At 45.1% G+C, this 25503-nt stretch overlaps 1 protein-coding gene across 4 annotated transcripts in view; it reads left to right on the top strand.

Annotated features, from left to right (window-relative positions):
• The window catches only part of ABL1 (ABL proto-oncogene 1, non-receptor tyrosine kinase), a 379654-nt gene that overhangs the window by 256916 nt on the left and 97235 nt on the right, over positions 1–25503 (top strand). For all 4 annotated transcript variants that reach the window (XM_077478103.1, XM_077478095.1, XM_077478087.1 and 1 more), the window contains 2 exons: positions 4728–4901; positions 17554–17849. In XM_077478103.1, the coding sequence (XP_077334229.1) occupies positions 4728–4901; positions 17554–17849 (470 nt within the window). The remainder of the gene's footprint in view (positions 1–4727; positions 4902–17553; positions 17850–25503) is intronic.

Below are 25503 nucleotides of genomic sequence, written 5' to 3'. Positions count from 1 at the left end.
CTGTAACAAACCCTTTGGGCCCTTTCACGTGAACTGTCCAATCAGGTCCACCTGATCGGACTCTCCGTTCACCCTTATGGAGTGGCAGATGTCCGTGACATCCGCTGTTATCCAATCCGATCCTGTCTGCCAAGTCCATGTGTCTGGCAGATATGATCGGATGAAAATGGACAGTCGGTCCGCTTTCATCCGATCTCCCTATAGAGGAGAGTGGGACTCTGTCTGCGCTCTGCTCAGTAAGCGGAGACGGATCTGTCATCCACTTGCTCAACAGTATGCAGCAGAGCAAGTGGATTCTGGCAAATGGAGGGGCCTTACCCCTCTTTACATATTGTATATCCCTTGCAGAACAACTATCCTTACAAAAATGTAATTCTTCAACTCACTTGGGATGTTCTCCCATAACAAAAAATAAAATCTTCAGATAGACCTCATCAATATAATCCAGGAACATAAATAGGCACTAACAGAATGTAATTTGTTGCATCATAAAATGTCTCTATTTTCATAATAAGTATATACTTCTTATGACTAAGGTCCCTTTCACACATGATTTCCTATCAGGTCCCTCTGTCAGTTTTTTAGCCATACCTGATCCTTCCATTCACCCCTATGGAGCAGTGATATATCCGCTGATATCTGATCCTGTCCATGAAATCCAGATCGCTGGTGACCCTATTTTCTATTCGTCTGGCGGATCTGATGAAATTGGACAGGCGGTCTGTTTTCATCCAATCTCTTCATAGAGGAGAGCGGGGCTCTGACAGGTCCATCTCAGCACAGTGAGTGGAGATGGACTTGTCATCCGCCTGCTCAACAGAACAATCCCCCCTCCTCAAAGCAGAGTCCACCGGGCGTACCGCCCATATGAAAGAACCCAATGGAAGAGTTCCAATTCGCTGTATTCAAGAATCCTCCTTTGTATAGTCTCAATTCAAAAAAATAATGATTTGCAAATCTCATAAACTCATATTTTTTTTTCACAATCGAAAATATATCATATGTTTAAACTGAGAAAATGGACCATTATATGTTACGCTTTAAGTGGCATTGCTGAAAATATTAGACTTTATTTCAAATATTGACCTTTATAACTTAATATATATTTATTATCATCGTTATTATCATTATTTTATATACTCCCCTTGGAAACAGCTTCTGAAAACAAAGTATCCACTGGGCGAAATATTTTTATCATACATATTACTTTGATTGCAGTTCTCTGAAAAATGCAGAAATGACAGGAGGGGGCTGGGGGGGTGGGGGGGGGGGGGGGTACAGTTGGATTTCCTGTCTTCCTGTTGAATCAGCCCTGACTGGTGGTGTGCACGGCCACATCCTGCCCTGTGTGTCCTGTACACTGGAATTGTAGGCTGATCCCATTTAAAAACTGGCATTCATTGCTGTTCTCTCAGGGGGGCTCCCATCTCCAGGCCAGTGTAAAATAACACCTTTGAAGCTTGTTCACATTGCAGTGATCACTGTATAAACAAGAGTAGGTGACAACAGAGTCTCCAACGCCTTCGGAAGTGATGACTATCACAGTCACAACATATAAAAAATAAAATAAAAAAAAAAGATATCTTTACTGCGTGCATTAATTTCAAAGTAATATATTGTTTTTTTTTTTTTTTTTATATGGATTAACTTACACTATATTACCAAAAGTATGGAGACACCTGCCTTTCCATGAACTGTAATGGCATCCCAGTCTTGGTCCATAGGGTTTAATATTGATTGGCCCACCCTTTGCAGCTATAACAGCTTCAACTCTTCTGGGAAGGCTGTCCACAAGGATTAGGAGTGTGTCTATGGGAATGTTTGACCATTCTTCCAGAAGCTCATTTGTGAGGCCAGGCAAAATCGGGTTAAGGTCAGGGTTCTGTGCAGGCCAGTCAAGTTCCTCCACCGATTGCAGTTTCAACATAACTGCGCACCAGTGCACAAAGCAAGGTCCATAGGGATATGGATGAGCGAATTTGGGCTGGAGGAACTTGACGAGTCCTGACCTCAACCCAACAGAACACCTTTGGGATGATTTAGAGCAGAGACTGTGAGCCAGGCCTTCTCATCCAACATCAGTGCCTGACCTCACAAATGCACTTCTGGAAGAAAGTGTTGGATTTCCTCCAAATATATCGTTTGGTGTTGAGGCCAAATTTATTTAATTTTAGTCTCATCTGTCCATAACTTTTTCCATGTGGCCCTCAGAATCTACAAGGTGTGTTTTGGCAAAGCCCATCGTGACTGTATGTGGCCTTTCTTGAGGAGTGTGGTTTTTATTTATTTTTTTTGCAACTCTCCCATACAAGCCACATTTGTGGAGAATTTGTGATATTGTTGTCACACGCACACTGACCGCTCTGTCATAAATTCCTGCAACGGGTTCAGAGTTACTGTAGGCCTCTTGGTAACCTCTTTGACCAGTTTTCTCCTGACTTTTTCATCCAGCTTGGAGAGACATCCTGATCCTGTGTTGTACCAATTACCTTCCACTTAATAATAATAGACTCCACTGTGCTGCTAGGCACTGATAAAGCCTCCTGACTTGTACCCGTCCACAACTTTATACGGTAGATCCCAGTGACAGTGCCTTGCTACCCATAGTTGATTGCTTCAATTGTACTACCAGGGATGGAAATGCTCCAGGAAAGTTATTTTCATGCTGAGCTAATTAAAATGACCACAGCTAAATTGAAAGCCAAATGGCTTTGTGTGCCATTGAGAAGGTGATTAGCTACACCTGATTTAGTTTACAAGTCATTTTTAGGACAGGTGATCCTTTTTCCAATTTGGTGATTCTGTTTTTGATTATTATTTTTTATTATTTTCTGATATGTTGATGTTATATCTTTTACTTGGATATGTTAAGTTACACTGAGTAAATATAGCTGGATAAAACAAAAACTGTGCCGGTCTTCATTTTTAGGCTGCAAAGCAACAAAATTTGATTATTTTAAAGGGGGGATTCTTTTCTATACCCACTGTACCTGCTAACAGTTGTAAAGTCAAGTGTACTCTACTTTAAGATGAAAAAATGTGTTTTGTATCAAAGCTGAATCTGCCAGAAATCCTAGAGTGTAAATTAACATTCTTTTTGTCTCATATAATTAGTCTATTGAAGTTCTGCTACTTATCACCTGGCACATGGGATTTGGGAGACCTAATACTGTTTACCAATGTGGACCCTTGTTAATGCAGGTGTATTCATTTTGTTAGGTTCACGGAGGTTCTTAAAAGAGAAATAAAAAAGCCAAACTTTTATACTCTCCTCTGTGGACGCTGCCTCTACACTATCTGAAATCTGAGCGATCAAAGACCACTGATCACTCAGTTCTCAGTCTTCAGTGAGCACAGAGCCAGAAACTGTCAGTCACCGGTTGTTTGCTCTTCTAGCGCTCTCTGGAGCACAGAGCTATGCAGGGGACAGGAACAGCTGTGTGCTGGGAGGCTGAGCCAGCTTCTGGTCCAGGCATCTGGGTGGAGCCCAACGTTAAAGTCAAGGTCTCTCCAGAGAGTGACATCAGCTTACAGTGGGCTTTAGTGTGTAATCCACAACTTTTATGTGTTTCCATTCCTCCTTTTAAATTTGCTATAAAACTAACTAGATATATCCTACAGGGAGTGTCAGTAGTGTATTTAGGTTTTCTGCTGCCCTAGACCTGACTAAACTTGTGCACCCCCTAATTTAAATATGACCCACCCCTTGCTGTTTAAGATCCTTCCTGAAATTTTCGAGTGGGGACACTAGTTCTGAGGGCCGTGGGGGGGGGGAGCAATGGATTCCCTTAGTTTGCATAGATTTCCTCTCACTTACTGTCCTGCTAATTTTATGGAGAGAACTAAGATATGACCGTGCCAATGGTGCAGCAGAAAACATAGCACAGTGAGGCAGGTTTGTGGTCCAGGATGATACAACATTCTCCCCCGCCCACACAGTTGTGTAATGCCGGTATTTCACATATGGTGACCCATTGTATTTGGCTACCTGCTGGAATGCCTATGCAGGATGCCGCCATAGGCGTTCCACCCCTGGGTCCAGGTTCAAGCCCCACCAACCAAGCGGACATAGAGTTAGATTATAATAATGCTGAGCGAAGCGAGGTCGTGCCTGAAGCATGGCGAGCGGCCCTGTGTTGGATCGCATATGGCGGCGTTGCGCATGTGCACTCCAGCGGGTAGCTGAATGTGATGGGTAGCTGAATGTGACGTGACACCGGCTGCCTGCATAATGGAAGCAGTGTGGCTGCTTTATGGGGGCACTAGACTAAATTTTTCCCTCAGCCCAGTCCTTTCCATAAGACTGACGCTACACTAACAGTGTAGCGCAAGCTGGCGGGGACTCTATCCGTGCTACGCTCCTACAAAGTGCTGCCCTAGCCCTGGACCTTGTCAGCCTAGGCCAGGATACAGTGTTGGGGAGATTAGGAAGCCCCTTCAGAACCTCAGCAGCTATGCAAAATGGAAACTAGGCACAGAGATTTCACTAGTATAGCCTCAATGATCCCAATCAACGCGTTGGGTGGTGGGGTCCATCTAAAGATGAACTATCATCACATGTGCATGCATGCCTGTAAAATATCTTTGTGGATGCACATGAATGTAAGCTTTGACCTTTTGGTAGTTGTGTTTGAGCTTTAGGTCACCTGCTTAAGTTATGGGAAATGTTTTAGGTTTACTGAGTTGATGGGTTGTGGTAACATGATTTTTCTGTGTTTCCTCTGCAGAAGCCTTGCAAAGACCAATAGTATCTGATTTTGAGCCTCAAGGTTTGAGTGAAGCTGCTCGGTGGAATTCCAAGGAAAACCTCTTATCTGGACCAAGCGAAAATGACCCCAATCTGTTTGTTGCACTGTACGACTTTGTAGCCAGCGGGGACAATACTCTCAGCATTACTAAAGGTAAGACATTTTTGGATTTGATGCTTTTAAATATCAGTAAATATGTCAAAAAGTAGTTTAGATGCCTGTATATCTCCATTGCATAATACTTAGGGGCGCGTTTGTATTGGATGGCGTTTATTACTATACTGTCTCCGTTCTACTCCATATAGCTGCCTGCATTTTAAAGCCTGTGGTATCCTACAGAGTTCTATTTGCTCAACAAAGCCTAAAGGACTTTCTAATTAATGCAGTGCCAGTCTTTTGACTTTGACAGGGCACATGGCTGCTGCCTTTTTTTATATTTATTTATTTTAATAAATCCTTTAACACAGTCCCAATACATTTAAGGGGTATGGATGGTCATGAACGTCTCTCAAATTCACATACCAGAAAAATATGCACAATCAAAGGCACTCCTCACACAATACAATATCAGGTGTCCCCAAATAGAAGTGATGTTCTTTAATGTGTTTTTTTACTGCCCACTTTTGCATCCGCACAGCAGCCTATTCTTGTGAATGGGCTGCTGTACCAGCAGAAATGCGGGTAAAGGTTCCTGCAGCATTTTAAAACCATAGCCTCAGGGAAATCACATAATGCTTTTGCACCATGCACTCTCCCGCACCCACAAACACACTGCATATTTAGATGTGTAGGGATAACATTAGGAATGAATGGCAGACACCTGCATCTGTAAAAGAGCAGCGTGCTGTGGTTGCAGGGTGCAGGAGCAGGTGTGATTCCTGCACCAACAACCACCCACAGAAGTGGGAATCAAGCCTAAGTAAGTGAAAGATAAAAGATTTCAAAAGATAATAAAATACCAAATAGAGCAATAAAGAAGCTGGTGTGACTAAGTACTCCAGTGTAGACATTTATCCAAAATGGGAAAATGGGAAACAAGAAACTATAAAGGGAACAAAGGGTGGGGGGGGGGGCACTCACGTGGCCTCCCGAATACTCTCACCTACCAATATCCCTGTATGGCAGGTTGAGCCTACGGGGGCGAGGGTCAGAGATGCTACACATAGGAGAAGTCGTCCTGGGAAAATGTAAAAGCGTTCCAGTAAAACGATATTTTCTGGTGCCGATTTAAAAAAAATAATAATTTTGAAGTGGTTAGGAAGCAGGGTAAGATGCAACAAAAATACCTCAGATGTTTAAATTAAGAATTAACCAGTTATTTAAACCCTCTTTTCTGTAACTCTTCCCAGAAAGGACATACTAGTGGGTAATCCCCAAAAATGTGACGTAAGGTCCCTCGTTCTTGTTGGCACCCCCAACCACCCAGTAGGGTGGCAGGGAACAGTTGTGTATACCACCAGGTTGGAAGTTTGTATCCAGCTTCCTGGAATCTGCTCAAGATGGAAGACTTGTGTGCAAAAAATAAGGCATGATCCCCTTGTTTAGGCATTAAAGCAAGTCCAAGATAATTTTCCCATTTATTGCTGTCCAGTTCTGGTCTCCAGTCCTCAGAAGGGATGTGTCGAAACTGGAGAAAGTCCAGAGAGGAGCAACAAACTGAATAAGATCTGGAGGACCTCACTTATGAGGAACATTTCTAATCAATAAACGTATTCTCCCTGGACAAGAAACTTTTTGGAGGAGATATGATGGTGATATACAAATATCTTAATGGCTATTCCAGCATTAGGACAAAACTATTTAGTCTCAGGTCACTCAAGAAGACACGTGGCCACTCAATGAAGTTGAACGAGAAGCAGTTTAACCTTTAACAGTAAAAGAAATCTATGAAATTTGCGTGGTAAAGATGTGGAACTCCCTTCCACAATTGGTGGTTTCAGCGGGTAATATTACTCATTTCAAAAAATTCTTAGATGGGCATCTTATTGAATACAATATACAGAAATGTGGGAAGTGGTAGAGACATAATACACACCCATACCCACACAGGTTCAACTTGATGGTCTGGTGCCTTTATTCAACCTTATCAACTATCTATTTACTAAGAAAATGTGGTACAAGCATTTCACCCGGGCAAGAGATGAGGTTACATGAGATTGAGGGCAAGCTGCAAAGTGGAGTCATTGGCACAGTGGTTTTCAAAAGTGATGCTGCAGCTTTTTCATTGGTTTGAGCTAATTTTGGGATAATACAGAGACTTTGTAGTACTATCAAATTGTTCCTGGAGATCAAGGCCTTACAATATTTCCCAAAGAATTCTGCGAGACTGTATCTTCCATCTACCGAAAAACAGCCAGGGCCTCATTAGTCTTAAATCCTTATGTCACCAAGGTCCACAAGATACGAGTGAGGCCCACATGACCCACATTTGATACCCCCGCTATAGAAGAATTATATGTATAGAAGAATGCTGCAATTGTTACATTCTTCCAGCTTAAAAATGCAGCTGATGTACAACAGCAGGTTGTAGAATAGTGTTTTATTTAAATGTCATAGTTACATAGAAAAAAAGACGCAAGTCTATCCAGTTCAACCAACAGAAAGAAGAAGAAGAAAAAGCAACAATAAAACACACAAATCAAAAACCTACACATATGTACACAATTCTATATCCACGGTTGATTCAGAGGAAGGCAAAAAAATAAAAACAAAATACAGCATGACCCAGTTTGCTCCAGCTGGGAAAAAATTCCCCCGATATTCCCGGGGTCAACTCTACCTATAAATGTTAGTATGCAGTTACGGTATATTATGTGTTGTTAGGAAAGCATCTAGGCCTGTTTTCAAACACTTTGCTGCCCAGAACCGTGTGTACCCAGAAATAAGGCTATGCTTTGTAAAACCACAGGCTGATCATTACTAGTTGCTGCCCAACCACTAGACGTGTACTTCCAAAAAAATCTTTTTTTTTTTTTTTTTTTGTTTTTTGGATCATTCGTTCTGATTGAATTCTAATTTGTTCCGTTCATATAGATGCCGTATTTATTTTAATAGTTCATAACTTCGGATAAAATTACATTTATGTTCCATTCATTTAGATGCAGCATTTGTTTTTTCGATAATTTGTAATAATTTTAAAGAACGAAAATCCGAAAAAACAAACATTTGGATAATTTCTATTAAAATATGTTAATTAACCATTATAGTTTTTGTTTATTAATGACTATTATAAGTTATAAACTATTAAATTATAGGTATTGGATTTTCCTTTCAAATTTGGCTGTTAGAGAACAGATATGAATTTATCCGAAGTTAGGAATTATCTGGCATTTGTTTCAGATAATTCGTATTAGTTACGGTCGCTAACGGCAAAATTTGAAAGTGCCAATAGTGTATAACTTATAGTTATTATTTATTAATAAATAATAATAATAAAAACTATAATGGTTAATAAACTTGATATTTTAATTACAATAGAAATGATTGGAATGTTTTTTTTGTTTTTTGGCGTTTTCTTTAATTTTTGTTTTTTCGCTCGTTTGGAATTGTCGCTCGTTTGGAATTGTCGCTCGTTGTAATTGTTGGATTTGAATCTTGTTATTTTTAGAAAATTTTGTTTTAGAAAAATTTTATTTATTTATTAAACAGTCTTTATTCTGAATTTTGACAATAAACAAATTCGGAAAGAAACAAATTGCACATGTCTACCAGCCACCACATTTGTCACGTAGACAGCCTTCGTGACCGAGGCTCCTAAGTGGCCAGCCAGAGTCCCCTTTTCAAGATCATGAACCTGGCTGGAAGAACGGCCGCCTCGGGCAAACCAGTCCAGATATGATGTTCCAGGCTGTGACTGGGCTGCCTTTGGTTTGTGGCATCCTTTGACTTATAATGAGACTAAAGCATGGAAAGACTGGCAACGTAGTATCAGTGCATAAACGTGGGTTATATTGGAATACTCCGTCTAATACATTGCATTGTAAATATTACCGTTTTTCAATCTCATCTCCAACCTTGCAGAAATCTGTCAGCAAAGTAATTCGATTTGACAGATATTGTAATTATTTTGTCTCTGTGTAATTTTCTGTTTTATAGCTTTCTGTATGGGTGCTTGTTTAAAGCTGAACTCCAAGCACATATACAAATTACTATAAGTTGTGGAATGTGTTTTAAAATCCACCTGCTGTGAGTAGGACTGGAAGAATGAGATGTCAATATAACTCTAGTGCATTGCTCAATGCTTACAGTAATGGATGTGCAGAGGCGTGACCTTAATGGTGTGCTGCTACAGTATATGTAGAGACAAAACTTATTTAGGGCGGCCTAAAACATTTTGTCGGTTTCTCGCTTGCTTTCTGTGTCACGGGGTGGAGATTTCCCTTCACTTTCTGTTTTAGAGACACAACAGGAAGTGTAATGAAAGTGCTTCTGTTTTTTATGCTGTTTTGGGATAAAAAATAGATCCTTTTAAATCCTCTGGAACTCTTCACACTGGGGTTGTTGCAGTTTTTAAAAGTTCTGCATGCTGCACCTTTTGGTGCGCTTTTCAAAAGCACATTAAAAACACATCTCCCGGCGGGGGCGTGTCCAAGATGGCGACTGAAGTGGAGGCATAGTCGGGAGCTCCGTGACCTGTACCACTAAATATCCTGTTTTCCTGCGGATATAACCGACCCGGAGGTCCCTGGAACCCGGCAACTGACTGTCTGGGGTGGTATGCCCAGTAAGAAGAAATCCGGGACTCCGTTGAAAGCTGCCACACCGCGTTCTCTGCCTCGCGGTGGGGGACCTCGGCCTTGCACGCTCTCAGTTATGGCGTCGCAGGCCGCTGACACGGACCCTGCTGACCCAGCACTCCAGGACCAGGACAACTTCTCTGCCCTGATGCAGGCCATAGGTATGTGCCAAACCACGCTGACGGCAAAGATTGATACCGTTCAGCTCGAGATGGGACTGATCAGGAAGGATATGGATAAATTTAGATCCAGGATGTCGGAAGTTGAGAACCGCGTGGGGACTGCAGAGGACACTCTGGCTGAACACACTGCCTCCCTTCATGCTCTTACTACTAAGGTGCGGGCGCTGGAGTATCGCGCGGAGGACGCCGAGAACCGCAATCGGAGGAACAATCTCCGGATCATTGGCCTGCCAGAGGGATCTGAGGGTTCTAACCCTGCTGCCTATGTGGAGCGCCTGTTTCGCCAGCTCTTTCCCCAGGCGGCCTTCTCGCCGTTTTTTGCGGTTGAGAGGGCACACAGAATGCCGGCGGCTAGGGGGCCTCCTGGAGCCCCCCCTCGCACACTTATTCTGCGTCTCCTCAATTACAGAGACCGAGACCTGGTGCTACGTGAGAGCAGGAATGTGGAGGAACTCCGCTTTGAGGGGACTCGCCTCATGCTTTTCCCGGATTTCTCGGTGGAGACACAAAAGCAACGGAAGCAGTTTGATCATGTGAAGATGGCCCTGCGGCAGAGGGGCCTGAAGTATGGCATGCTCTTCCCGGCGCGCCTGCGAGTCCAAGATGGGGAGACCTCCAGATTCTTTACCTCGCCCGAAGATGCCTCCAACTGGCTGGAATCCCTGCCGCGACGTTAACAGGTGAAGCTGCCCTCGTTTCCCTTTTTCCCTGGTTCTTATTTCCTGTGCGGGCTCCCTCCTGCAGTTGTTGCTGACTGGATTTCTGCTGCGATTTTTGATCTGACCGGAGGGTAGGCAAGCTAATGACACTGGGTTCCTTTACTCCTATTCGTGGCCCCTCTTCTCCCCTTCCCTTTCCTCGTCCCTCCTTGACGGGGCTGCGAGACTGGGAGTGCTGATTGTGACTGTTATGTGCCTACCATCTATCCTCGGGGCTGGAGAGAGGGGTTTGTACTGTTCCATTTTTTTCTTTTTTTTTGTGTGGGGTTATTCCAGCCGTTATGTCCAGCGCTGCTGTTTTGCTTATACGTACCCCACGATCTACCAATTTTAAGAACTGTGCCCCCGGACCTCTGTCCGGGTGACTCCCTTGTCCGCAGGGAGATCGATTCTGCAGGACTCTTTATCCGCCTGACTATGTGGTGGCAGGATCATCATGGTTGACTTCTACTGTGCCTTCTAGGCGCCCTCTTGAGGCACTGCTTCCAAGGGTCTGAGAGACATGTACTTTTTTGGGATACAAACGCGCCCAAGTTGGGGGGGTAGCGTGGGGTGGGGGGTGGGGGGGTGGGTGGGTTGTTTTGGGTTTGTTATCTGGGCCCGTGTTTTGGGTAGTTTGTATGCACCTTTCTCAGTACATTGTAACGTGCAGGGGATCTCCTGTTCTGGGTGTAGGGTTCTGCTCCTTTTTTTTCAATATGGGTTATGGAGGGGGGGAGGGGGTGATGGGATCCGGACTGCTATATTTTTGCACTCACTATTATGGCTCCCCTAAGGTTGGTGTCCTGGAACGTGCGGGGATTGAACTCCAAAATTAAGCGTTCCCTAGTTTTTTCTTATCTTAAGAAGTTCCTCCCGCACATCTGTATCTTGCAGGAGACTCACCTTACGGGTTCTCGTATTCTGGCACTTAAAAAACCCTGGGTGGGCTCTTACTACCACTCCACTTTCTCCTCTCATTCTAGGGGGGTCAGTGTTTTGGTACATAAGGCGCTTCCCTTTCAACTGCTTAATCTGCACCTAGATCCTGATGGGCAATATGTTATTATGCATGCAATGTGTGATGGGGTGGAAATGGTGGTGGTGGGCCTTTATGTCCCGCCGCCGGCAGGCCTCTCGACGCTTAGGAAAATTCTTGCGGTAGTGGCCAGTTACCCGGTGACTAATGTCATTCTTGCTGGGGACTTTAACATGACTCCAGATCCGAGTGTCGACAGGCTTGCGACGGGGCGGGTGGCGGATCCGGGTTTAGCCAGTTGGGCTGCAACATTCGGGCTGCATGATCTGTGGAGGTGGAAACATCCGGTAGCCAAACAATTCACGTGTCATTCAGCTACTCGTGCCACTCTGTCCCGGATTGACCTGATATATGCGAGCACTCCTCTGTTGCAGAGGGTCTCCGAGGTCTCCATACTGTCCCGTGGTATCTCAGATCATGCCCCGGTGATGCTGACTCTCCAGACTGACTCGGTGGCAGGGATGGGACTTTGGAGACTTTCCCGGTACTGGATTACGGATGAACAGGTGGTCCCGCTGGTGCTGCCGGAGTTGGCGGATTATTGGGTACATAATGCTGACTCTGCATCGCCGGCTTCGGTCTGGGATGCGTTTAAGGCATATGCCAGGGGCAGATACCAGTTTACCATTGCTCAGGTCCGCAAGGCCTCAAGACTGATGCTATCGGAAGCTGAGCGTAAAGCACTACTCCTGGAAGACCGCTATGCCAGCTCTCCGAGCCCGAGTTCCCATGCAGATATGCTCACCGCATACAGGGAGCTGGCGCTTATCCGCACCGCTTCCTGCCGCCGCTTCCTTCTTTCCCAGACGCAGAGAATTTTTGAACAGGGTGAACGCCCGGGAAGGTTGCTGGCCTGGCTGGCGGCGGAGCGGACGGGGAGCTCCTGCATTGCGAACATTAGGGGGGCTGATGATACTCTTCTCTCTGATCCCATTCAAATCAACACTAGGTTTGAGCAATACTACACTCACCTGTACGATTCTAAGGCCACGTATTCCCAAGAGGAATTGACCTCCTTTCTGGACAGGGTGGCTTTCCCTGTCCTGACCCGGGAGGCTGCACTTGCCCTGGAGAGCCCTATTACTGTGCTTGAGGTCCAGAGGGCGCTTAAGTCCCTTCAGGCGGGGAAGACTCCGGGTCCGGACGGACTCCCCTCAGAGTTCTATAGAACCAACGCAGAAGTGGTGGTCCCTTATTATCATGCTAGTCTAACCAAGGCCTTGGAATTGAATGCCCTTCCTGACTCCTTCTCTGAGGCCATCATAGTGCTGATCCCGAAGCCGGGGAAGGACTCGGAACTCTGCTCCTCCTACAGGCCGATATCTTTGTTGAATGTTGACGCCAAGTTATTGGCGAAGATATTGGCAGGTAGGCTGAACACGGTCATACATGCGTTAGTTAATGGGGACCAAACAGGTTTCATGCCTGGAAAAGGTACTGATATTAATTTGCGGCGCCTCTTTACGAATATAGCGTGGCTGGGGAGGGGGGAGGATGTGGGTGCGGTGGCCTCCCTTGATGCGGAGAAGGCCTTCGACTCCGTCGAGTGGGGCTTTCTCTGGCAAGTCCTTGCCCGATTTGGCTTTGGTCCTAAATTTGTGACTTGGGTACAACAATTGTATGCCTCCCCTGTGGCTCGTATACGCACGGGCGGAGTCCTTTCCTCCCCTATCCGCCTTTGCCGGGGCACGAGGCAGGGTTGCCCCCTGTCTCCGGGGCTCTTTGCTCTGGCCATTGAGCCCATGGCGATTCTTTTACGCTCTGCGGGGGGCGTGGCGGGGTTGAGGGTGGGTCCCTTGGTAGAACGGGTGTCGCTCTATGCGGACGACGCGTTACTATACCTTGGGGATGCTTCGGAGTCCCTTGCGTCGGCCCTTTCCATAATTGATGAGTATGGTCGTTTCTCGGGGGTCCGGATCAATTGGAGTAAGTCAAGTTTGTTTCTGCTCTCTGATTCTACACCCCCCCCCGCCCGCCTCGTCCCCACTGCAGAGGGTATCCCGGTTTAGATATTTAGGGGTTGAGATCTCTAGGGACTTCTCTCAATTTCTGACTAACAACTTATACCCTGTCCTGAATGCATTAATAGCGAAATGTCAGATCTGGAAAACGCTGCCCCTGACGCCGGTAGGACGGGTTAACCTACTTAAGATGACGTTTCTTCCGAAATTTTTGTATGTGTTCCGTAACACACCCGTCCCGATCCCTGCCATTTTCTTCCGCAAGCTAGATGGGGTAGTTTCCTCCTTTGTGTGGGGTGGTAGGGTTCCGCGGATTTCCAGGGCCAAACTACAGCTGCCACTGTCCGAGGGCGGACTGTCGCTGCCCTGCTTCCGCCGGTACTATTGGGCCGCAGTGTTGGTCACAGTCCGTTGGTGGTTCACCCAGCCTAAATCTAATCCGGCGGTCACGCTGGAGGCGGCGATCTTGGGTTCCTACACAGCCTTGGCGGGGATAGTCTATCGGGGAATCAAATCCAGCCCGCACGTAACGATCCCAATGCGGACTACCATCCAAGTTTGGGACAGAGTCGCGGCCACTGTTAAGGCTGCGGACTCCGTCTCCCCTCATAGCCCGCTGTGGGGCAACCCCAGGCTTCGGCATTTTGGTTCTATCCCAGACCCCGGACTCTGGACTAGATTTGGTATCACTACCCTTGCTCATATTATGCCTAGGGGGTCTCTCACCCCCTTTCCGGATCTCAGGGAGGCCCATGGCCTTCCCTCCTGGATGCTGTTTCGGTTCCTTCAGCTGAAACATGCCTGGCAGGCCCAATTTCCCGGGAGGGTACTAGTCGAGCCTCATGGGATAGAGAGGTTTCTCATGTCTCGTGGGGTAGACAGGATTCTCTCTTCCATATATTTACGCCTCACCTGTGAAAAATCGGGGGGGGACTCACCCCTGTTCCTTGTGTGGAAGGGAGACATCCCTTCCCTCTCGGAGGAGGAGTGGGAATCAGCCCTTCAGAGTTACCTTCCTGGGGTAATCTCTGCAAGGGATAGGTTTATCCAATTAAAATTTTTGCATAGGGCCTACTACACCCCTCAACGCCTGGCCAGAATCTATCCCGCCCAATCCGAACTTTGCCCGAAGTGCCAGAGGGCAGTAGGTACATTCTATCATGTTACTTGGGAATGCTCAATCATCCAAGATTATTGGCAAAAAATACTGGGGGAAATTAACGCAGTCACTGGTCTCGCAGTGTCCATGGATCCGAAGGTGCTTCTCCTTGGAGTCACGGATACTGTGGTGCAGGCTACATATAAGAGGCTCCTACTCTTTTATTTATGTTTCTATGCTAGGAAAGTGCTTTTGCAGATGTGGAAGGATTCTTCTCCCCCTACGATGTCCCAGTGGCACTCGATGGTGGACTCGGTGCTGCCACTATATAAGCTTACATATATGGGGCGGAAATGCCCCAAGAAGTTTGGCGGCATCTGGGATCCATGGTTGAGTGCTCGCTCTATTACGGTTTAATTTGTGTTATTTTTCCTGTCCCCTGCATGTGGTCACTAGGATTGGAGGTCTAAATTCTGTAACCGAATGTGCTTGTATTGAGAGTTGTGCATAAGTTGTATTGCTAATTTGTTTTAATCAAAAAAAAAAAAACACATCTCCCATTGGTTTCATAGAGAATGCCTCAAAAATGGTTTAAAAAGCACCCGTGAGCCATTTTTGAGTCGTATGTTCAGGTTTCACAGGTGCATGATTGGAGTCCTTAGTCCAGAACAAACATGGCAAAAGCGCATTGTTTTTACCGCATTTTCTTTAAGTGGAGCACACAGATGCGATGCGGGAAACCCTGCGAATCTTGTGCGGGCTCCCTCATCGCATAAAACTCACCAGCAGTTCACACTGCCCTCTTTTAACCACTGTGAGTGTCAATACAAAGTTAATGATGCCTCCAGATCAGATCGCAGTGTGAACTGTGTATTCGAGCAAGAATCAGATCACCCACGCGATCCGATTCTGGTGTGGACAAAAAAAAGGGGGCCCTGTACAAGTTTGGTCTGAATTTGATGCAAATTCAGCCATGCAGTTAATTTGTATGGCTGAATTTGCATTGCACAGATATTGCATGTGATCTGTACAGCAATGCGGTGCAAATTGCAAGCAATGTCTGGCATTGCACCAGTGTGAAGTGGCCCTTAGACAGTTATTACCTCAACAGGTGTCTTCATTGGAAGATCTTCTTGTTCTGGTGTCAAATCTAACATTTTGTGTTTCTCCTCACTTTCAGACTTGATGGCAATGGTCACCAAGACAAATAGAGATAGTGAATCTACCTATCTGGGACGTAGCCAGCAAGGAGAGCTAATACGTTTTGACTATACATACACTAACGCAGGGGTTGACAAATTTGCTTTGAATTTAGGAGCCAGTTAAAAAAGTTAGGCAGTTTTTTTATTTTTTTTACAGTGTTATGGATTGTCAGCTCCCGGGGTAAGGCCACTCATTTTTACCCCCTATCCCTAACTCACAATGGAGCACCCAGTCAATACCTCCAATGAAACGCTGTTACATCAGGGTTATGGGCTGACCAGAAAGAGTAAGGCTGGCAACAGATGGAACTGGCTGGCACATGGCACTGGCTGGCACTAGCAGGTGGCACTGATTGGTGGTGGAGCACTCTGTTACTGAAATGTAACAGAGGAGCTGTCAGAATTCAGCTTAATGTTGGAATGGGCGGGACCCTGCCGGGGTGGGCGGGACCCTGCCGGGGTGGGCGGGACCCTGCCGGGGTGGGCGGGGTCCGGCCGGGTGGGCGCTACTCAGCAGCTATCAAACACCAGGCAACGATTGGGCTGCTTAAGAAAAGGGGCAGGGTCACATACACGTAGCGGCCTGCCCAGATCCCATTGGCTGGTGTTTGATAGCTGCTGGGTCCCGCCCACCCTGGCCGGGTCCCACCCACCCCGACATCAAGCTGAAATCTGACAGATCCTCCTCTCTCCGTTGCTTGTCAGTTTCACACACTTAGCGCGGCGCCGCTGAGTGTGGAGGAGGGAGGAGGACGGCAGTCAGTGTTCATGTACTGCATGTCTGGGCCACACTAGTGAGTGGGCTGGTGGCAGCTTAGGCGCCAGGTTGCGATTTCTGGTCGCATTGGCGACCTGGCGCCTGGGATTTGTCGAGCCGCTGACTATACTGGATTCCTATTTCCAGTGAGGTCACTTATTTAGCTCTGCAGTCTGGTAGGGTTCACTGACTTAGAAATATATTGACGTTTAAATCCATTCCTTACATATGTGATTTAGTGTGTATTTCTTGAAGTTTAGCTTTAAATAAGACTCCTTGGCATCTTGCACACAGGCAAAAAAAAAGCACCACGTTTGTAGCCGTATAGAGTTTAAAAAAAAACCTACAGTATATTAATTTGTTCATGTGCAAGAGGCTTAACTTTCCCAAATCTAGGTGCTTTGCTATTAAGGATTATGGTTGACTGTACTACAGATAATGTGTTTATATATATATATATATATATCTCTGACATAAACTAAAAGGACAGAATGGAAAAGTTTATCTGAAGCCAAAATGTATGGAGCACAATTCCTCCCATTGAAACCATTGATGGGGGCTCTGATGTCGGGGCATTTTCTACTCCCACTGACCACAGTCCGGCCCCCCTATATCCTGAATGACAGTAAACTGGCCCTTTGCTTAGCCTGGAGACCCCTGATTTAACAGGAAAAAAAGCTTCAGTAACTCAAAGCAATTACAAAAAAGCTTGAGCCCATCAGAGTCACCATCAAAGTTCCCCTTGCTTCAGGGTCTCCATCAAAGTTCCTTCTTACATCAGATAGTCTAATAAAATGTTGTAGTGGGCCGATCTGTCCCATAGGCCAAAGTTTGTAGACCCTGGAGTAGTGAATGGGTAAAAACCCCTGTTACACAATTGTTCCCATTAGAGGATCCCCCCCTCTACTGTTTTAGTGACTAGAATTTAGGATTTTCCCTCGCTCTGTCTTGGTGTCAAGAATAGATATAATCTCCCTAATGGAAAAAATAAAACCTGACAGGGCTTTCAACCTCACAAAAGTTTTGGCTTCATTGTCAGTGTAATGATTATCATGATTGCAAACAAGTGGCACTGAAGGGTCACAAGCTAACCATCTCTGATCTTCTATAACTGTTTTCTGTTTGTGTTAGGTGAGAAGCTCCGCGTTTTGGGATATAATCACAATGGGGAGTGGTGCGAGGCCCAGACCAAAAATGGACAGGGCTGGGTGCCCAGTAACTACATCACACCAGTCAACAGCCCTGAAAAGCATTCCTGGTACCATGGACCTGTGTCTCGAAATGCTGCCGAATATCTGCTGAGCAGCGGGATTAATGGCAGCTTCCTTGTTCGGGAGAGTGAGAGTAGCCCCGGACAGAGGTCCATATCGCTGAGATACGAAGGCAGGGTTTACCACTACCGTATCAACACTGCTTCTGATGGAAAGGTAGGAGGAAGCTCATGACTCTTTTTGATTATGTTATGTTGATTATTATGTTTTGTTTGTGTTCTTTTTGTGGGGCTTACACGGAAGGTTTTATGTTTTACTTTTCAACTAACTACTGTGTGCATTTGTTTTTGTATATTTTATACTAGAGGCTTGACTTCCCTTACTGCTGGGCTAAGCCCCAGCCACCAGACGGCTCTCCGTACAGCAGTAGTGCCCTTAGCGCATATCTAAACCAAAGATCAAAAATTGAATATATTTCAGCTTACCTCTCTTTAAATGCTTTTATTCTTAGGCTCTTTTCCTTTATTTTCACCTGGCGACCCTGCCAGTAACACTCTTCCTAGTCTAGGGTGATGACGCTTACTCACCATACAGTATGTGTGTAGGAGAGGTGTTGTCGCCTTAGGATATTACTAGAGAACACTCCATCTCCACAACATAAGGCAGAGATGATCTGTAATCCAAGGGAACATCGATAAACAAATTGATATTTTTTGCATAAAATACTTGTTTTTGTTTTTTTAATCCTTATTTTTTTCAGTGCTGGGACAGTTGGGAGACAGGAACAGGATATTGTCACCCTGTAACAAGAAATAATGGAACAATTACCCTCATGGCACTTATTATTTTAATGAAAGTTGCAGATTTAAATGAAATATTAAAATTACTTTTGAAATTGCATCAACGTGTTGAAGAGGAACTAAATGGAGGAATGCCCTGCTCTCCTCCAATGGTTCCAGCCGACACAGGATTACATCAATATTGTACGCGTGTACAGGAGCTAGTGATCCCAACACACAGGGATTGGGCCGGCTGCTGTATGCTGAGCTGCACGTGTTCAGCACACTTTATATGCCAGGGAACACTGAGAGCAGACAGGTAGGTGTGTTTTATTGCAGAAGGGACATTGCATGTCTCTAATGCAATAAAAAGCCTGCCTGCTCGCAGTGAATAACAGCAGAACTTTAGTATCGTGTTAAATTGCACTTTTTGCACAGACCATGGACTTGAAAGGATTTTGATGACAGACACTAGAGGACATTTTCAGAATTTGGCATATTTTTGCTTTCCAATGTCTATAAGTTAAAGTGGTTGTAAATGTTCTTTAATAAACAAAAACAAAACATGCCTATACTTACGTGCTCTGTGCAATGGTTTTGCACAGAGCAGCCCTGATCCTCTTCTTCTGGGGTGCCCGCCCCTCCTCCTCATTGGGTGCCCTCACGGAAAGCCGCTTTCCATGGGTGCACCCATGCAAGCTCACTCCCGAGTCCTGCTGCTGCATCCATTGGCACAGACAGCTGGCGTCGGCCCTGCTCCCATGTCCTTTTGATTGACAGCAGTAAGAGCCAATGGCTCCTGCTGCTATGAATCTGTCCAATGAGAAGAGCGACCGGCTGGAGCTGCTGCGCTTGGGCACATTGATCAGGGTCAGGTAAGAAAAAGGGGGGTCTGAGGGGGAGCTGCAGCATGGGTTTTTCACCTTAAAGGGGTTGTAAAGGTAAATGTTTTTTCACCTTAATGCATTCTATGCATTAAGGTGAAAAAACATCTGACAGTGCCGGCCCCCCCAGTCCCCCCGTTTTTACTTACCTCACCCCTCGAAAGTCCCGCGCTCGTCCTCAACTTCCTCTTTACCACTCTGCCTGGCCGCTGATTGGCTGGAGTGGATGGATGGAAAGCAGCACAGCCATTGGCTCGCGCTGCTGTCAATCACATCCACTGATGCGGAGTGCCGGGGGGCGGGGCCGTGTGATGCAATGAGAGGCTATAGCCGCCGGCTGTATCACGGGAGCACGCCCGCAGTTGCTTCTCACCATGCGAGGGAGCTCGCATGAACGTAAGAAGCACCTGCGGGAGGAAGCCGAGACAGCCGCCAAGGGACCCCCAGAAGAGCAGGTTCAGGGACACTCTGTGCCAAACGAGCTGCACAGTGGAGGTAAGTATAACATGTTTGTTATTTTTAAAAAATAAAAATTTTTACTTTACAATCCCTTTAATGCATTCTGTGCATCATCAGGAAATGTAACCTGGTCAGGCAAGTTGGAAAATGTTCCCGGAACCAGGGGTGTTAAGCCTACAAAAGGTCTGGGGCTAGAGCCCATAGCAAGCAGCGTAGTAAAGAAAGTCATACACTTAGGTGGGCATACACATGTGTATATGCAGTAATATATGTGGAGTGTGTGTATATATCCCCAGAGAGTCTCCCCCTTGCATCGGGGTCCCCAGAGAGCCTCCCCCTTGCATCGGGGTCCCCAGAGAGCCTTCCCTCCCCTTGAGGACCCCTGCAAAGGCAGTCTCATTTTAAGTGCCTTTTAAGTGCACATTTCCAGAGTGATAAAGCTCAACAAAATTATACCCTTTTAAATCCTATGTGACTTTTCACATTGCTGCACTGCATTTCCTGAATGCAACATCTTTCATTTAGGTCAATTGGAAACATATCAAAATAGCACCAAAAACTCAGTTTGCCACAAAGATGCTGGCTGCTAAGGAGCAGATGCCTGCTGGTGTGTTTAACTACTAGGGAATAGCTGATTGTTAAAGAGCTGGCACGTGCCAGCTTCCTTCACAATCAGTGACTATATAAACAATGTACCTACATTGCCCCTGCACAGCCCTCCTTGGTGGTCACCATTATCCAACTCCTGTGGAGGAGTCAGTCTGGCACCCCCCTCTTCTCTTCTCTTCTCTCCTCTCATCACATTCCCGGAGCCGATGCTCTTGGCTGTTCCTTCCAGTCTTTCCAACTCCTCCTCGCTTCGGGGGTAGCATCACTCCTGCACAAGAGGAGCTGGGGCATGTGGATCATAAATGTCGTTATTGCTGGTTATGGACGCCAGTGAGTGCTAGCTACTTAACCAGTGAATAACAGAGCCAGCACCCACTGGCATCTTTTAACAACCAATGAATACCTGAATAATGAGCCGGAACCTGATGGTGTGCTTAACAATGAGCTATTCACCACAGATGTGTTGCACTAAATGTTATTGCAAGCAAAGCACGTTTTACAGGAGCTGCAGTGTGAAAGCAGCCTAAGGATCCATTCACACTTTTGGGACTCTAAAATTTCACTATTTCCAGAGTGGCTTTGATGCAACTTTACATGCTCTGGCACTAAGTCGCATCAGAGTAGTGCAGGAACGGGTGCCTTTGAAAATAATGGGATGCTACTTATCATGCGACTTTGTGTCCAAGTGTGAATAGAGCCATAGGGCATGCCCAACCATTCCCCAATATCTATGGCTAGTTTATGCAAGATTTTTGTATCGCTGCAGTTAAAGTGAGCCTTTAGCTAAAAAAAAATCAAGATCCCATCCTTCTCTTCCTACTCCCCTAGTCTATTAGGACCCTTCCTTCTCACCTAGGTGAGGATGACAGACCCACGGCCAGTACTTGTAGCTGCTGGGTGAAGCCAGGTTTAGGAAAATTTCTACGGATTCAAAAATTGCAAATTAAAGTGATAACATTACTTATTTGTCTAAAAATCTTTAAACTAAACATGTCCTTTTAAAATGGTTTACAGCAAAGATTGGACCTGCTAGGCCTTTTTTGTCTTAATGTTGTAGTACGTTGGCTCTTCGGGTCTGTGCACCGCTGATAACTCCATGTATTGTGACTGTTCAGTTGTAGAATCTTAACAAATACACAAAGGGGATTTAATATAAAGAGAATGGACCTCTGTATGTTAAGTGAGTTGTATCGCTGATTCCTTTTGCGTGTTGGCATTCCTTCATTCCGCCTGTGGAAAGTCATTGTGTACGAGGCAGGCACCATACATTTGGAGAAACGGGCAGGCTCCAGGAGAGGGGGGTTACTCTGAGGACAGAAGATGTTGTTCTGCTCAGCATGCCTAGAAGGCCACTCATACTTCTTACTCGCTGTGTGAGCTCTTCAGCCACATGCCTGAGATTCTGTACATGCGTTTCCAGCTCTGGGGAGCCATGTCCCCGCTGCCGCCGCCACCACTGACTTCCACAGAGCCTACAATGTAATCATCCTGGCTTTACAAGCTGCTGATGGACAGAATAAGATGATTCCAGTGTCATTAATAAGGATAACGCCATAAAAATACATAAGAAAACAAATATAATTTTATCAAATGAATTGCCAATTACAAAATCTTTAAAGCTGAATGTAAGGCAGCTTTTAAAGACACAATTTATTATAGCTCTGTATTTATTAACACATCATTAAATGAATGTTTTCTTATGCAAGCAGTGTAAAAGCACTAGCAACACAATGTTACAGGCACAAAGGGTTTATCTATGTTTTTTTTTTCACCTAGGATTTACAAATTTTTCCAAATTAATTTAAATAAGACATTTTGTGCAAATTTGGGTTTCAAGTTAGGTGAACATCTTTATAGATAGATCATAAAAAAGTAAACAAGTCTCGGGTTATTTTTGAATAACAAACAGATAATACTTACCTGCTCTTTCGAGTGGTTTTGCAGAGTGACCCCAAACTTGCTCTTTTTTTAGGGTCCCCTGCTGGATCTTTAGGCTTTTGCTCTTCTCCATCTTCCACCATACGAAGTCTTTTCCTTTGAGGACACAACGGTGGGTTCCCTCCCAAACTGGACTGTGTGTGTCTATTGATACTCACATTGTGGCTAGGCCCCGCCTCGGCTCCCTTCGCACTGGATATGATTGACAGCAGCAGGAACCAATGGTTCCCACTGCTGCCTGTCAGTCTCTGTGTAAAGAGGGAGATTGCAGTCTGGCAGTCAGGTAAGTGTTTAGAGGGGAGGTGGGGAACAAACCCTCAAACGTTTTTTACCTTAATGCAGAGAATGCATTAAGGTAAAAATCGTTTTAGCTTTAGAATCACTTTAAAGAAAACCATGTATTCCAGTTCCACTAATCTACCTCCGCAAATGTCAATTTTAGATGCTGATAAATGTACATTCTCCTATACTTTGCCTGTCCAGCCATAGAGAACAATATTTGTCCCAGGCATAGCATATACTTGTGTGATTGTATTTCTTTATGGTTAAGCCTGGTACATGTGCAACAGCTTCGGAATACACTGAAGCATCAGAGAATGTAAATGCTGCCTGGCCCAGGAAAAGTATCCAAGGTCTGTACGTACTTGAGATTTGTTGAGAAGGAGAGTAGAGGATTTTGTGTTGAACATGCACCCAGGCCTAAAGCTGAAGATTGGCTATACTTAAAGGATACGTTTATCTTTAACAAAAAAAAAGAAAAACGCACATTTTTCTGCAGGTAACAAAAAAAAAATGTGCATGTATTGTTCTAAGGAGCCTGCAGAACCTTGCACCTGCAATCAGCAGATCCCCGGTGCAATCACAGGCTGTTGCATAGCTGTCGGCTCATACCTCATATGGGTAGAGAGTTTCCAGAGAGCAGGACTACAAGAGCTCTCAATGGACTGGCAGAGCCATCAGCTGCAATGGCTGACGGTACTTGGTTATTCACAGGAAACTGTGAAAGAAGGATGCAGAGCTATTTTCAAATTTTGACAGTGGGTGCAGGGAGAAGATCCCCGCCCACAGTCACAAGGAAAGGGGAGAGGCTGCGGATGCTGAAACATGCAACTTTTTCCACAGTTCTTGGCCTTTAACGTTCACTGTTTTTATAAACTGGCCCATGTAGCTAAAGAGAGCCAGTAACTATAAAGTGCTGCTTATAAAAATATTGTTTATGGCAAATGCCATGCCTGTAGATTTTTACTGTCAACTATGAAGCCTGGCCACAATACTCCCAAAGTTTATATTCCTACCCCCTAGCTTATTTTCAGGACATAGGCTACAATAAAATGGCCATCGAGACTCCTTTTAGGAAGTTCAAAGGAAACTCAGTGGCCATTTTGTTGTGGCCCAGAGTATGAAATGGAAAGGAGTGGTGTGAGAATCCTGGTGGGGATGTTCATCTGAAGAGTCTTTCCTCCACAGCTTTTATCTTATTCTTTGCTTCTGTAGGCTTTCTTCCCATTGTACAACTGGTCCCCCAAATCCACTCCTCTTTACACCTTGCCCAAGCACAACTTTCCAACAATGATCCTTCATTGTGCTTGCGGATTCTGATGGCCCGCTCACATTCCAGGAGCATCAAAGAGTAGAGAAAGGCCCCAGTAGTTGAAGTTTATTTTTAAAGTTGTCTTGTCCAAAATAAAAGTGATCTGTAGATCAGATTTTACATGCTAGTAGAGCCATATTTTCATGATTACATATCATATGAAAATGTAGATTTTCTTCCTATTGTCTCTAATTATAGAATGGTGTGTGTTACCCTAAATATTTAAAGTGTTTGCTAACTCAAAAAAATTCAGTTCCTGGTCTGTTAAAGCAAACTAAACAGCCCAATGCTTGTGCTGTGTAATCTGCTCCCAGAACCTTCCGCTTCCTGTATCCCTTCTCTGTACTGACTACAAAAATCAGGGCTCCTGACCACCATGGTCAGCGTGCATCTCTCCTTCATATGCAGCTGTCCTCTCTGCTCTCCTCTCTCACTCACTCCTCCTTACCTGTCTGCTCCCTCTCTGTGTCTCTGTATCCGCCCTGCCCCCTTGGCCACTATTATTAAAAATAAAAAAACCTCTAATGGTCACTAACAGCCCTCTATTATAGTCTAGCATACCACATTATGTAAGTCATTTCTAAAAACAAGCATTGTAAATACCTTTTGAAAAGTATGATAGAGCAAAGGGATTTTAACTGTGCATACTATTTTTCATATAGTAACAGAAAAATGCATGCAAAATAAATTTTATTATTTAGCTCACAATTAAAATTATCATGCATACATGTAGTGTACAAACAATACCAGTATAATGTTATACAAGGCAGTGATGGTCATGAATAATACTGGATGAAGAGATTTTATTGCACACTATCCCGACATGTTTCGCAAAAATTGCTTCCTCAGGGGATGTGCAAATATTCCAGCGATAAAATGTCTGAATTGAAACAGGAAATATACAAAAATTACAGTCAAAATATGCATAGGGAAAAAATATACAGGAATGCACAGGGAAACACACTGACAAGGAACACCATATAGGTAGCGGACAACATTTAACCCCACGCCACACGACCCACCTCCAAGCACTGCCAGACGGACAAACAGCTATTGCTCCACCCCACTAGTCTAGTGTTACCAAATGGACCATAGAGGGCTAAAAGTAAATACCTATTTAGAGCTATTAGCGGGCCGGTCACTTGACTCGCAGGCGCTTTACAGCTCTGAGACAGGCCTTCTGTGTGAGGCTACATGATCTCCCTGACTGACGTCAGAGGGAGATTTCGACCCCTTCCACAGAAGCCATGTATTGGAGCTGTAAAGCACCCATGCGTCACGTGACCCGTCTAAAGATGGCTCTAAATAGGTATTTACAATGATTGTTTTCTAGAAATGACTTGGATAGTGTGGTATGCTAGGCTCTAATAGGGGGGCTGTCAGTGACCATGAATTTTGACTTAACATATGTGCGCATAGCAAATCAAAGTATGTTTATGGATTCCTTCTAGTATGAAATATGGTGGAACTGGCCAGTCCCTTTTCTTTGATGTTCAAAATTGACCACACAAAGCATGGAAGCAGATTTGTGCCTCCATGGCCAGTTTGGCTTTCTGTGTTTGCAGCTCGGAGTTGCAGAACGCTGTACGCGCTCACAGCATGCCTGTAAC

The sequence above is a fragment of the Lithobates pipiens genome, unplaced genomic scaffold (assembly GCF_037356315.1).
Source record: "Lithobates pipiens isolate NorthernLeopardFrog02 unplaced genomic scaffold, aLitPip1_a1.2 Scaffold_1, whole genome shotgun sequence".
Lineage (NCBI taxonomy): Eukaryota > Metazoa > Chordata > Amphibia > Anura > Ranidae > Lithobates > Lithobates pipiens.
The sequence above is the reverse complement of the archived record's forward strand: the minus strand, read 5'-3'. Positions and strand labels throughout refer to the sequence as shown.